Genomic DNA, 15576 nt, shown 5'->3' on the forward strand with positions numbered 1-15576 from the left:
CAATAAAAGCCCTATAAATGGAAATGCACCGCCATCGTCGCTGGAGCTTACTTTACGAGAATAACCATATAAATCAAGTTTGTTTAAAAGACAGGACGTCATAACTTGGCAGGGAGTTCTGTGGCATTTGGATGATCAGAATCAGAAACACACACGCACACACACGCACGCACACACACACACACACACACACACACACACACACACACACACACACACACACACACACACAGATGCGAGGAGGCAGGTAGTTTCCAAGATCTAACCTGACTAGCTTCCCTCTGGCATCTCCAGTCAAAAATGAATTATCCACTGGAAGGATCATCAGTGAGACAACAGATGGCTACAGGGAAAGTCTTACGAGTCTGAGAACGTCCCAGTTCTCAGACTCCTGTTCTTCTGTAAGGAAGAACAGGAGGGACTATATTATAGCCACAATCTGGCATGTGGAGGGGCAGGTTGAGTGGTGGGATGAAGGTTATATAAATGATAAATAAGCTTGATTATAATGTAGGAACTGTGCTGTAACAGTACTCTTCAGGGCCACTTCTCAGTGATTTTTTTCTCCTCATTGAAATGGGAGATATATCCCAGCCAATCACTGTTTCTTAGTAACTCATCATCATCATCATCATCAGTAAATTACTTTTTTTTTGTAATAAAGATCATTAACCATCCTGCACGTACACAAAACTCTTCTGCGATCAGGGAGCACCGTCTGATGTTGAATGAATGTGACTTTCCCAGTTGACACGGAGCACAGAAAGAGCTGCCTGCGCTAAGAAACTTCCATTTTGCATTTGCAGAATGAGAGACTGCAAAGTGTGGCGCCACGGCCATCGGAGCCCAAAGGAACCAATCAGTTAAAAATGAGAGCTTAATACGGTGCTGGCATATAAGAAAAGACCTCCCAAAAGGATCACTGCTAGATCCTTTATCCCAGAGCTGAATGTTAAAGTGGTCAGATCACTGCGACCGCTGAGTCCCCTCTTCCATGTGTACCCGATGATGTGGAACAAAAGAGCCACTTTCATTAGAGTCTCTTTATTAGTACAAAGGGCCGATGATGGTGGTTTTACCTTATTTCCCTGCTGCCTCTCCTGTCTCTGCCCTCCATCCTCGAGTTTATTAGGCGCCTGGTGGTGATGAAGTGACCAATCCGGGCTCAGACAAGGCCGGATGCCGCCAGAGTGGCTGAGGCTTTCTGTATGAGGCTAAGGTTGATTAGGCCTGTGTGGAGGTTGTGTCTCTGAGGACCTGCAGAGAAAGACGTGCTTCATTAGGGCGATTGAAGCAGATGGCGTCGGTGTCCGGCGCGATTGGGAAGGCAGGTCAGGGGGTGTGGAGGTGACCATCATGAGCAAAGCTCTGTTTAGTCAGAGAAACTTTGTGAGGAAAGATGCCACAGAGTTCAGAGCACGCTTTTGTTTCTCGAGCTGACTTCAGACATGAACTCCAGAGCATGTCTGCACAATAAGTCTGGTCTTTGTCCAGAGCTTGCAATGAACAACAAAAAGGAGGATATTCTTCGCACAGACGTGTTTTTCCGACAATACAGAAATCTCTAGAGTGTTCAAATGAGGGTTGGTGCAGCAGGCAGAGCCAGGACGTGACTTAGTAATTCTGCTTGCGGTGTTCTTCTGGGCTTTTGTTTACAACACATTGGCAACTGCAGCAGCTCTTGACGTTGGTGTCTTCTAAATGGCTCTATAGTTCGTTTTGCTTATTGTTTTTGTCTTTTTGTCTGGAGTGTGTAAGAAACGTTATCAACACACCCACTCACTTGGAAATTAGGAGAATCTCCTTCTTCATTCTCACTTGGGCTCACTTGGACATGATCCGTAGTCGTTACAAAGAGCAGCTCCACTTTAACAAAATAATGATGCGATAAGAACTTTTGATTTCTGAAATTATCCTGATGGATGGATCTGAGGCGAGGATGAATCATTGGAGATCAAACATCAAGTCGCCATAAAATAATGCGGCTTTGAAACGGCTGTCAGAAGACAAAAGCCGACATCAGAAGAAAAGCCCTTTGTTTCGACAGACACCCTCATTAAAGTCGCTGAGTCACTCAGCCACATGACACTGCCGTCCTATTGAAGTTTGGCTTTCTGCTGCTCCCCTGCGCTTTAAAAACAACAAAGAAGCATTTGAACGGGACAACAATCTGATGCTGTGCGTTCTTTATTCCTGTTCTATGGACAACATCGCTCTTCTCGGTCTCAGCCTCCACTTGCTCCAATTACAGCATCCGCTTGCTTTTGGCTAAAGAGCCTCAGCAACAGGAGGTCACACGGGGATAACCTCGCTCCAGTGCCAAACTCCACTTTGCAATTGTGTTCCTCATCATTCACACAGCAGCCCGAGTGCACCACAGTATATTTTACCAGTGACATTGACAGGTTGACAGCCTGGCACACTGCTCCAGCAATGTGCCTCTTAGTCCTCCTGAGTGGGTCGAAATGACTGAAGGATTGATTGCCTGCCTGATGGATGTCCTATCCGCACTGTACGTGGTTTATGAGTCATATAAGACAGAGATGTGCTTCTGATGGTTAAAGACAGCTCTTGTTATTCATCACCTGCTAATGACTACTTTATTGAGCTTGGACACATTAAATAAGAGGCACTTCATCTTCACTGCGATCACCCTGACCAAACTGAGGTACTTCACTTTTCTTAATTGCTTCAGCGTTTCCCATGTTATTTGCATATTCACCTAATGGAAAAGGTTGTGCAAAGAGGTGTATTTATGGCACCCACAGGGTTTAAGTATATTACTTCTTTAGGTATTTAGTTTAAAGGCCCACTGCAGAGCTGGGATTCCAAACAGCGAGAGACAGGAAAGGCACAGGAAAGGCATTCCTGCACAAAGTTATATTCAAATGTCTGCATATAACTGGTGACATTTGTTCGTCCCGTCTGTCTCCTGCGGAGGTTTTGGTCCATGTGACGTGAAGAGGACAAGCTCACCACAGCGGCTGTGCTGGGCCCAATATCCCAGCCTTTGTTATACAGCTCAGCCTGTGAATAATATTGAGTGTTGCAGGTTTGGCCTTTTTCCTCTGCTTTAAGTATTCAGTTTTACAAATGAGATGGAAATGTTTACAAGATGCACACATGCACTTGTAATATAAATACGAGTTTATATATCTCAAATATATGCTTGGCTGTATGTGTGCATACATCTATACATGTGCTGTACAAACTTTTTTTTCAAATGGGAGTATAGACATGAGATAATGTGTTTCTCATTATTGTCCTTTGAAATAAATATTTAATATTATTTTATAAAAGAACTAGAATTACCATCCTGCAGATGTATTCCTCCAGCATCCAGTGGAGTATTTTTCTCAAGACTCATATGAGGTCGCTGTAACCTTTTACCTATGACTGCCAGTGTTGTGAGGTCACAGTCAACAAGACCTTGATCAAAATCTAATAACTAACCAACAAAACCAACCAACTGTTTGTACCAAAGTTGAAGAAAATCCCTTTAAGGTGTTCACACACATAACATGCCTTCAGCCACTGTCTGTCATCAGCATGGAGACAATCCTTTTCATCTTTACTCTTTCATACAAAGAGGATATTTATGATATAATAATAAACGTATCTTGCAAACCTTGACAGACAACACCACAAACATCACAGTGTTCCGCTGTGCACATCTTGCAAATATTGTAACATGTATATTCTGATTAGAAATAGCCCCAGTGTGAAGATGCATCTCTTCTCACGCTCTCCTGAGTGAATTGAGCTGACTTAAAAAAAAAAATCCATTTATGTTTGTATGTCAGTAGCTTCTGGGAGCATAAAACTGCTTGCAGGTTGTGTGTTTGTCTCACACACACGTGGCTCAACTGCAGAGCGTGAAACTCACTTCCACTGACCTGGTGACTCGGGTTAATCTCGCACATCCTCCTCTTTCCCTTCTTTTTGTTAATCCCTCGCTCTCTGCCTGCTGCCATCAGTATGTGTCACCTCAAGATCAATTCTCATCCGACCATTTTTCAATGTCGCCCACCGTCTGTGTACATCCATCATTGTCTGTGGACCTTCGTCTGTCTCTAAAGGCGCTGCTCTCCTCCTTTCTTTCCACAAATTGAAATCTGTGTTCCTTCTCCATCTTCTACTGAAACTCCTTCACTCGTCTGATCTGTGGCCAAGCAAAGGAAAACTATTAATGCAGCAATTCCTTCTGCTTTCTGCATTTCATCCCCTGCTACACTCTTAATATAAAGAGGATTTATTGTGGGTATGTGTGTGGCCAAACATCAGAGAGGTGAAGCTGGAGCCGTGCTCTGTGGCTGTATCAGCTTGCAGCAGGCAGGTCTTTGTCAGCCCTGTGCTGAATTATGTCAAATAGCCGGGGACACACAAAGACAATGAGGAAGAAAAGAAAAGGATGGAGAGCAAGAAAGTTGTTTCAAATGTGGCCTCTATACCATAATCTGAATGAATGGCTAATTTTTTTAAATAAAAGCAGATGTTTATCATTGAATCAAATGAGTTAAATTTAAAATTGTGATGTATAAAATGGGAAAAAGAACAATAATCGTTAAGAATAAGTGGGACAGGATGTTAATGGGAAGACACAAATAAAGATGTGACAATGAAAATAAAATCTGTGGTTGCACTTGACTGATCAGGCCCGGAATGGTTTCTTGCTAATAAAAATTAAATGTGAGACTTTAATGCATAATCACATAAGTCATCGTGATGAATGGCATCATACTCTTTGCTGACCATAGAAGTTTGTGACAGAAATTATGGTCAGATCATTTTCATTCTCTCTCAGTCCTTTTCCTCTTATCAGCAGAGCAGCAGGGAGTTCATGTTTCAATTCTTTCAGTTTCCGACTGAGCGTCCCCGGAATACTGATGTTTCACTGAAACAAAGACTTTATCACTTCCCAGCAAGAATTTAATGTGGCCAATCAGGTGGTTGCAGAGTGATTCACAAAAAACATATAGACACAGGTCAGGAGCTTCAGTCAATACCCATATCAAACTTCTGAAAGGTGAAAAATGGCCTTTCAGTCACTTTGACAATGGTTTGATTGTTGATACCAGATGAGTCGGTTTGCATAGAGCCCTCAAATATTCTCAAATAATCACTACCTAGCAATACATGCCATGTTACCTCGCAACAGGTTTGCGTAGCCATTATACATTTCGTCTTCTACTCCTTTTCTCCCATGTGGCCATACGTTTCTGTCTGAACCTGTCAAAGCCCAAGAGAAAAATAACCGACCCTGACCCAAACCCGACAGGCTTTCTATTTGCTGTGTCTGAAACTGACCCGGGCCAGATGCTGCAAATGTAAGCTACCCAGTTTATGTTACCCTGTCCCTGACATGCAATGGTTACTGCTTGTTTTCCCCAGTTAAAGACATGTTCAGTGGAAAAAATCTGTCCAGCCGACGCGACCGACCCAGCCCAAAAATCTTTTTTTTACATGTATTTGAACCTGTTGGGTCTTGACAGGTTCAGGTTGGATATCCACACTCTTATCTGTAGTTCATTTCCGCTCATCATGAATGTCACTTTGGAATGGGCATGAATCATGCCGATATAGTAGTACTGCTCAATAGGCCTGGTTATATCATTAGTGGGAAGCAAAATTAAGTGTTCTTTGGAATTAAATTCTTAGATGCAGAGGTTTCTCCACGAGAGCACAGTACGCTGATCTGCAGGATGCTGTCAAATTAATTCAGAACCAGTCACCTTACTCCCACTATCCAGCAGTGAAGCCAAAATATTGAGTCGGTCTCAGCTGTAAATCTTGACTTTGTATTTTCAGCATCAAATAACTAAAGAACCAGAAGAATGAACACAAACAAACATCAGTGTGATAATTAAGAACTACCTAAAATGAAAGAAACCGTCTTTGAGAAAAAATGTTGTTGATGAAAGTTTGCCTTTTTAGTTTTGTCCATGTCCCATTCACTAACATGGTTTAGACAGGGCTGCTAATCTATACTGCAGACAGCTACCAGGGAGCAATTGAGATGTTTTGGTTTCACTTTTGTCGAGCGGTCATGGTTGTTCGTCTTAATATACAATGTATGGAGTACACAGGAAATACTTCTTAAAAGTATCAGTTCTTTGTATGCTCATGGGATTTTGATTCTGTAACAAAAATATAGAATAAACCAACTGGTTTTCCCACTGTTTTGTCCACGACTCCTGTCGTTCCACAGAACAGCAACAACTTTTCATCTTTCCACTATAGAGGTCAGCTGCATTTAAAAAATCTATTCAAATATTTTCAGTTAAGTTTTGTTTTAGACGTTTTCCTCCAAAATCAAACCAAAATGGACAAAATACTTCTGTACCAGTCGCTTTACTACTTCTGGTAGTATAACTGCACAATTGTGACCAACTCCAGTTCAATTAAGGAAGAACAACAGGGTGTTACAGAGTGTGGGCGTGTGAAAGTGACCTGTTACATCAGAGGTTGGACTGAGGAGGCGTTCTGAGAGAAAGAACCTGTCGAATAGAGGCCAGCGTTCAACTCACACCTTGAAGTGAGCATTGGTGCTTTGCCCGTCGCTGCTCCCTGATGGGCTGGCTTTCTTTAATACCGAAACGATTCTCTTCCTCTACTACTATACACAGATGGAAAAACACTTGTTTGCTGGAGTATGCAACTGGAAGCAACAGATAGAGGAGAGAGGGATGAAAGACAGAGGTGGTGATAGTAACCAGAGACCTGTTAAATCACAGGGAGTAGGCCACGAAAAACACGTTGTCAGGCACAAGGTTAATTTCGGACTTGTGCCTCAGCTCAGCTGTTTGCTTGAATTCACACAAGCTCAGTATTCTGATGTTTAAGTCAATGGCCCAAATGTGATTCTTTTGTTTTATTTTGTTCCTCATGTCTCCATAGAACAGGGAAGATTCCACACAGGATTGGATTTTGCCATGGTTAGACAGGTATGAAAATGTCAGTGTGAAAGTCAGGTTCCTTTGTGATTTCAGGGTTGGACAAACACAGAGAACGTTTGATACAAGCACAAACACACGTCTTTGTCTGTGTCCCCTGTGTCTGTGTCTCTGCCTGCCTCAACATCTGCCTCTCTGTCTGCATCCGTGTCTGCATCTGTGTCTGAGTGACCAAGTCCCTGTCCCCTGTGTCCCTGTGTCCCTCTGTCCCTCTGTCCCTCTGTCCCTGTGTCCCTGTCCCTGTTTCCGTATCATTGTCTGAGCCTACCTCTCTGTTAAGTCTGCACCTGCTTCTGCATTAGCATCTTTGTCTCTGTCTGATTGTGTCTACATCTGTTTCAGAGTCTGCGCCAGCATCTGTATCTACATTTGAATCTGCGTCCGCTTCTGCATCTTTGTCTGTCTCTACGTCTGTGTTTGTGTTTGTGTTTGTGTCAGTGTCTGCATCTGCATCTGTGTTAGTGTCTACATCTGCATCTGTTTAAACATCTGCATCTGTGACAGTGTCTGCATTTGTGAGAATCCACAGTACCTCACCGTGAAGGAAATCTCTGCTCTGTGATGAACACCAGTGCTTAGTGCTCCTTTAGATTGAAACAGGCACAGTGTGACAGGTGAAGAAGAAGATGGGGCGGCTGCTGCCACAGTGAGGTGGGATGTGTGGGGATCTGCTCTGTGTAGATGCACTCAATTTACTGGCCTGCCACAGCCACAATGCACGGAGAAATAGCAAACAGAGAGTTAGAGGCTGCTCCTCCAGCTTCTCCTCTGTGTGGAGGTAATTTGTATCGGCCCTGTGTGTGTGTGTGTGTGTGTGTGTATGTGTGTGTGTGTGTGTGTGTGTGTGTGTGTGTGCGTGTGTGTCTCATGTTAAAAACGTTTCTGTCTTTTTCACTAAAATATGGCACAAAAAACGTTTGTCATTCAGGTGTGCGAGTGTGTGCGTGTGTGTGTTTGTGTTTGTGTGTGTGTGTTTGTGTGTGTGTATGTTTGTTTGTGTGCGTGTTTGTGTCATGTAAAAAATGTTTCTGTCTTTTTCACTAAAATATCGCACAATCAATGTTTGTCATCTAGGTGTGTGTGTGTGTCTGTCTGTCTGTCTGTCTGGGGGCCTATGCTTGTGTTGAAAACAGATAACACACTGCCTGAGGCAGCAGTAGCAGATAACTGGACAACATAATTTGTATATCTGTATATCAGTATGTATGTCAGTATAAATGGATGTGGGTGTGTCCGAGTGAGTGTGTGTGTGTGTATTTGTGTGTCATTATGAGGCTAAACAATACAACTAAATTCATGGCCATAAAATACTGCAATCTTTAAAAGCACCCCCATTTTGATCATGTTAAACCAAAGTTTGAACGACTAAGGACTTTAACCAAAAATGATCCTAGTGGTGCAAACCCAAGGTAACACCAGGCAGGTGTGAGCGTGAAAAAGAAGATGAGATGAAGTGTAAAGACCCCCCGAGTGAGAAGGGCGGTCAGCAGATCACAGCTGATCAGCATCCTTGGAGTGTCTCACAGCTGTAAGACGCGCACACAAAAACACACACTCATAACACACACGGGTGACTTTTTGAGAGCAGCACCCCAGCAGGAAGACGAGGCAGGATGTGAGAGGAGCACTACAGAATACAGCAGCTGATGCACTGTTTCAGGCAAATGAGCCCCTCGGTGTTTCAGTAATTGTGTTACTCAAGCTTGTGAGTCTGCCCACACGCCTACAGTGCTGCACAGAGTTTGTTTTTATTCTCCCCTGTTATGGTTTGCTTGTATTCTTCTTCTTGTATTATTACATCTTGTAATTCTTTCCCATGTTTCTTGGCCTGTATGTCGACGAGTTGTGTTGTGTGTGACATCACTGGTCATGACAGCTGGAGAATACAATGACCTCCCTCCTGTCACAAACCACTGACACGCTTGTCAAATGTGTACATTCATTATGTCTTCCTTGTCCACACACACACAGACACAAATATACACCCATAAAATAGCACTTAAAGCTAAAGGACAGACTTGTCCACCAAGTTCCTCTTTCCGTTTACATCAATGCCGTCACGGCCGGCTCGTCACCACTTCTCCTGCTTTATGAATATTCATCAAAAGGAAATAGATGATGTCAGCCTCTTTTTTTCTGCAGTCGTTTTGCTGAGCGCTTTCTTTGAGCGTCGGAACTTCAATGACATTGTAGATCAAGAAACATTGTGGCAGCGTAGGGATTTTTTCAAGTCAATCTCTGCCGTCTCATCTCAGATGATCTGTGCACACTTTGAGCTCTTACAAGTGGTGGATCTCGATGGGGAGTTTGATGCACACTTTTGCAAATGCCAATTCTGGTTTGGATGGTAGATCATCAGCAGTGCTGGGCGAAGGCAGAACATCACTGGGCCAACAGAGGAGCGCTGAAAGTGAGAGGTTTTCCTTATTGGGCCATGAATCAGAGTGTTCAGTTGCTCACACTCCCACAGGGAATTACCTGAGCCGGCATTTCATTTCTTCTGCTCTTATAATTTTAATTCAAAGGAACTACTGTCTCTGTTATTTGAGATCACTATAAAGTTCAACTCCCAAGAGCTGAGGAGGGAAAAAAAAAATTCAAAGATAAAGGTAGGGAAAACCATCTCTCTATGTTAGGACAGCACTTTCACTCATCTCAAAAATCAATAAAAAGTTTATAGCGCATAGACCATTTCACGGACAACACATAAAGCGGAATGGTTTACTTTCGTCCTCTCTCCAACGCACAACAAGCAGGTCTGTCCCTTCCTCTAAGAAAGTAAACATTAAGTCCTCCTCATTGAAGTTAAGATTGCAGTTTATTATGAATAGCTGCTGCAGAAAAACGTTCTTCCAATGAGGAATAAATATGAAAGAGAAGAACAGCTATGAAATTGTGCTCTGTGATGCAAAACGTTGCCAATTAAATTGACTTCTCCACTCTGGGAAGAAATGCTCCCTCTCCGCTGTAACTGTTCCACCAAATGAAATCATTTGGTCGAGGAGAACCTGGGAGCAGGAGGCTGTGACACTCGTTTCCACACAATCAGCCTCTACTACAGTTTTATAATCCGCTCGTAGGGTTAGTTAATGGCAGAAGTGCTGACCGTGATGGCGAACACCAATGGCTGTCCCATTCATGGGCTGATTCACTGTGGTCGTTATCGAGGTGGATGGCGTGATTTCCTCAATGAACAGGCTGTGCAGTCCTGACCTGCTCTATATCTTGCTCTCTGGTATGTGGGCAAACATATTCAATATTGCAAGATGATATCATAAAGTAAGAGAAGAAACGAAGAAGAGATGAATGCAGTGCCAAAATGAAACATGATGATAAATAAATGAGGGAAGACGATTCTAAACCCAAATAAAAATCAGAGAGACAAGATGCTCTTGTGGTCACTGGGAGAAACTGAATGTCAAGAATGAGCCCGTATGTCCACAAGACAACGGAGGCCTGAACTTGCCTGACCTGAAAAAATATTACTGGGCAGCCCAATTACGAGCAATGATTGCTTGGGTATCTCAAGAAACAGACACTATATGGGTAGGAATGGAACAAAGTGAATGCCCAGACACACCACTGGACTCATTCCCATTCCTGAATTCAGACCACCGTTGGAAGAATAAGATTACTTATATATGGATAAAAAATACTCAGTTATATGTTAATATGGTCAGTTGTGAGGAAAAAATTAAAACTCCCCATGACTATATCCAGAGCTATGAGAATAGCAAGTAACTCAGAATTTCTTCCTTCTAGACTGGACAGGTGTTTTGAACGATGGGGAGAGATGGGAATAGTAGTATTGGACCAGTTGTTCAAGGGAGGTGTACTGAAGTCATTTGAACAGCTTAAAGAGAAATATGAGTTACCAACCCAAGACTTCTACAGATATTTACAAATAAGACATTATTTACATACATATCAAGAATGGGAAAAGCTCTGCTCACCACCATCCAAAATGGAACACTTCTTCATGTTGGCAATTCAAGGAACAGTGAAAGCAAAGTTCATATCACATTTATACAGGATATTGCAGGAAGAACTAAAGGAGAATAATTTGGATATTAAAGAAAAATGGGAACTAGAGATGAAAATAACAATTTCTGATGAACAATGGGAAAAATCATTCGAATAGGGACACAGAGTAACCAGTAGTCCTAACTGGAAGGAATTTGGATGGAAGCTTAAAATGAGATACTTCAGAACTCCACTTATAACTTCCAAATGGAGCATCACATCAGCACAATGTTGGAGGGGTTGTGGCAAGGTGGGAGACCATACACATATATTTTGGGAATGTCCAAAGCTATCAGAATACTGGCAAAAAATACAAAAGGAAATAAAAACTTGTTTATTTATAGACATACCGTTAGAACCATCACACTTCATTTTAGGGATACTGCCTGATAACCTTGAAGAAAATAGCCAGACAAAACTTCTGAGAGTCCTTCTTTAATAGCAAATAAAGCAATAACAGCCATCTGGCTGAAGCCACAGCCCCCCAAAATAACCCAACGGAGGGGTAGAATTCAAAATATGTACAGGATGGAATACTTGACTGCACTATTACAACTGAAAACAGATGTTTTTAAAAACAACTGGTCCCCGATTGCTCTACATTTCCATCTGATATGAGCAAAATATATATATATATATTGCTTTTGTTTTCCCTTTGTTTTCCCTTTTAAGCAATGGACATATGCAGGTCATACTATTTCAGAATAATGTATTGATGTAATGTTACGTGAGATGTATTGTGTCTGTGGACATTGTTAATCGGTAACTTGATTTTGATATATTTGGATCATGATGGCTTGGACCCGAGACATACATGGACAGTTAACCCCAGTAACCCGTGATACCTAATTTCATGTTAAAAATGATGTACTGTATGACTGTATTTGACAAAAGGAAATAAAAAGAAGTTAAAAAAAAAAGAAAAAAAAGAATGAGCCCGTAAATCCTCTGAGTCAGTCAAACACAGAGGATGTGGAGGTTGAGACGGAGATGGGAGGAGACAGAGGGAGGAGGCAGATGACTGTAATCGTGTTCCTGACTTCTTATTTCTTATTTCTTATTTACACAGGTGCTTGAATAAAAACAAACAGACATACTTCCCAACATCTGAACAAAACATGTAGCAAAAAATTGCTCTTCATCAAATATTCAAGACTTAAATGCGAGTGTATTATTCTGCACATTGATTGAGAAAGACGTTAACTTTTGGCCCATCAGAGGTGGCTGTGCTTCCTGCTGCCATTAATATTCATTCAGATTCATTTTTTCAAAGCTTCGTTATCCATGTCATCCCATAAGAAGCTTTGAGTCACTGAGCTGCTGCCAATTCAGATTTTCTCCATTTTTCAGACGGGAGCGTGTCTTTGCACAAAGCTAAAATGAGCTGTGAATGTGCGGCGCTTGTAATGGGATTATGAGCAGGAAACTCAATCATCTGGGTGCTACAGTTACTTCACGTGTGAGCAGAATCAGTTGGTGCCAATCAAAATCTTCAAACTAGCAAATTAAACTTATTTATATGTTTTAATTCTTGTCTTGTAGGTTCAATCAAAACTTCCCTTTGGGTTAGGGTTATCTCCTCTCCCAAGGCCAGAGTCCCAATCCTGCAAAAAGACCCCTCCGTCCCTCACTTCCTACACCCTGCATCCTTCCTCCCACCCTACATCATTCTCCTCTAACAAAATCCCCTCTTGGGACTGGTCCTCACCTCTGAGGGACCTGCCAGAGCTCATAATCCCAACTCATTTTGAACAGGCAGAAAAGTCCTGGTAAGCTCCAGTTTTGCATCAGGAAATATTGGTGCGTGTAATATATTCATGCCAGAGTGGCCGAGCTGCTGTCCCATTCTGTGTTTGTGGGGGAAAAAATGCTATATCAGGTTTTGCAAATGATTTGAGAGTTGGAGTTTTATAATCCTCTTTGGCCGCAGCGCCTGGTCAGATGGAGTTCTTTGTGGTGAGAAGTGATAATGGCCGAGCTTCATGTCTCAGCAATTTCAGCATTAAAAGAAATAACAAAATGTCGGAATTGTCTCAAACAAGCACAAACTAATGACCCTGGGCTGCAACATTCACTGGACTTTATGTTAACATGAAATATTACACACACATATATAGAGAGAGAGAGAGAGAGCGAGAGAGCAAGAGAGAGAGAGAGAGAGAGAGCGAGAGAGCAAGAGAGAGAGAGAGAGAGAGAGAGAGAGAGAGAGAGAGAGAGAGAGAGAGAGAGAGATATTCGAGATTGAGGTTATTATCTGACCTTTGAAAAATGTCCGAGCTCTTTAGTCGTGGTGGCAGCAGACTGAGCGAGATAGCCAACATGTCTTTATTTCCCACCGTGTCCTGCAGCTCCTTGTGACTCGTCCTGATAACGTCATGCTCATGCTGCATGGGAACAATTTATGAAGCACAATTCAAGAAGCACAATTAAAGATCTTTATTTTCCAAACATTTGTCATCTCCACATTCTGCTCTACATTTCTGTTAAATCAAAACATTTCTTCTCCATTATGGTGTTTTTCATAAAACTTTGGGCGTTTTGTGTAACAAACAATTAAATCAAACATTCAAAATGTAATAAAAAAGGATAAGAGAGACATAAGTAATAGGTAAAATGCTAAAGTAATTTTGTAAAAGTGAGTTTTGAGAGATAATTTAAAAACAGTGATGTTTTAAATGCAAAATACAAAAATAACGTGATAATTGAGTTAATACCTGTTTGGTTGGCATAATCTCACATGTCTCGCTCATTCTAAACTGTGTTAATACTGTTCAAACTGAAACGCAATCACCTCTCCATCTATGCACCAGTAACTACAATTTTAAAACTGGCCCTATATTTATGAAAGATGCAAGAGACCTGGCTACAGAAGACTAAAAAAAAATGACATAACAAACAGAGAAACAAAATAACCACTGGCTCTGACATTTCAAAAGTCAATGTGTGTGTGTGTGTGTGTGTGTGTGTGTGTGTGTGTGTGTGTGTGTGTGTGTGTGTGTGTGTGTGTGTGTGTGTGTGTGTGTGTGTGTGTGTGTGTGTGTGTGTGTGTGTGTGTGTGTGTGTGTGTGTGTGTGTGTGTGTGTTCTGCAGGGTTTAAAAGTCCACTTACCACGAGTGTGTCACGGAATCAATCCCCACCTTTTGCTCTCAGTGTTTCACTCACATGCCAGGTGTGACCTGGGTCTTTCTTCCATTATTTGAGCAGAAAGGGGGGAGAGCTTCCTGAAGTTAGAGCGTTAGCAGGGGGGACACTTCAAAGAGCTGGATAAACTGAGCGTAACCTTGACAACTTCAGACTAATGTTCCACTTCATGGCCACCTGCTACTCTTTTTGAAAAATGATTACAGGTGCCATACAAATCCTTTTCCCTGACCAAACACAAACACAGGCGCACACACACACACAAACACTGAGGTAAGCGTCTCACACTGACTAACTGGAGCGCAGACAAACTATAATATCTATAAAGACATACGATTTATTGCAGATTTTCTGCTTGATCTTCGTTTAATGTAGACGACTGTAAGGTATCAGTGGGGCCAATTTCCAGAAGCATATTACTTGCTTGGGCTGAGTCCTTTATGTGTTTGCTGAGTGCTGAATTTAAAGACCATTAACATTCTGTTGGCCCAGGACATTGAGAGCTGTCGGAGAGTTCTCGATGGCGTGGAAACTGTTGACAGTTCACCGGATCTGTCTTTGTGCTTTGTTCAAAGTGACTGGAGAGAATTTGTTTTAGCCCAACATGTGCTTCTCTATCCTACAGCACAGTGTCTGTAATTATCAGTCAGGAAATCCTAGCAGTGTGTTTCATATGCTCACAGGCATCGGTGATTTTTTTTTAAAACATCGCAAGAGGCTTTAATTTGGGACTTAATATAGGACTACATTCATGAACGTAAATGTATAGACAGCCAACCAATTTATTTTGTAGGAATGTGAATGTATATCCACCACACATCTACATGGAAATCACTTCAACTCAAATCATTTGTAATGTATGTAGAAGTTTCAGTCCCTCTTTTATCAGGGTCCTAAATAGTACAGATGGACAGATCGATTTAAACACTACTACTAAAATCAGACTCAAACAAGATCCATGCATGCGATTGCTAATGCTGAACTTGAGATACAGGGAATTTAAAGAAGAAATTAAGAAATGGTGTGCATAAACATTCCATTTTATTTAGAAAAAAATAATAAATGCAGCCACAGCACGTTTTATCAGGTCTCAGTTGGATCTCAACCATCCCCTCACTGGAATACACCACAAATAACATCAACTGTTTATAGACACTGTATCTGTATTATAAAATTTGTATTTATAACTTTATATCTGTATTTTAAACAGTGTAGTTATAACTTAATCTTTGTGATTGAATTTTGTTAACGGCAAAGATCTTTGAATATGGAGCTAAAACGTAGATGGTCACATTGGACAAAGCACATGTATCACAGTTTGTTTTGGCAGTGTCAGCAGTCCATCACTGTTCTGTATTTAGCTCTTTGAAATCACACTTCAACAACCAGAAGTAGGACAGTGATGATTAGCAGGAAGATGTACAGAGAGAGTGAGTGTGAAAGGTTAGAAAATGATGT

The 15576-nt window shown here is 41.7% G+C and overlaps 1 protein-coding gene across 1 annotated transcript in view; it reads left to right on the forward strand.

The window, feature by feature from the left end:
- The first annotated feature begins 1297 nt into the window (after positions 1-1297).
- fndc5a (fibronectin type III domain containing 5a) overlaps positions 1298-15576 on the forward strand; it is a 49481-nt gene continuing 35202 nt past the window's right edge. The window contains exons 1-2 of the mRNA XM_061082972.1: positions 1298-1331; positions 2230-2291. Of these exons, the coding sequence (XP_060938955.1) occupies positions 1298-1331; positions 2230-2291 (96 nt within the window). The remainder of the gene's footprint in view (positions 1332-2229; positions 2292-15576) is intronic.

Source organism: Limanda limanda, chromosome 12 (genome assembly GCF_963576545.1).
Source record: "Limanda limanda chromosome 12, fLimLim1.1, whole genome shotgun sequence".
Classification (NCBI taxonomy): Eukaryota; Metazoa; Chordata; class Actinopteri; order Pleuronectiformes; family Pleuronectidae; genus Limanda; species Limanda limanda.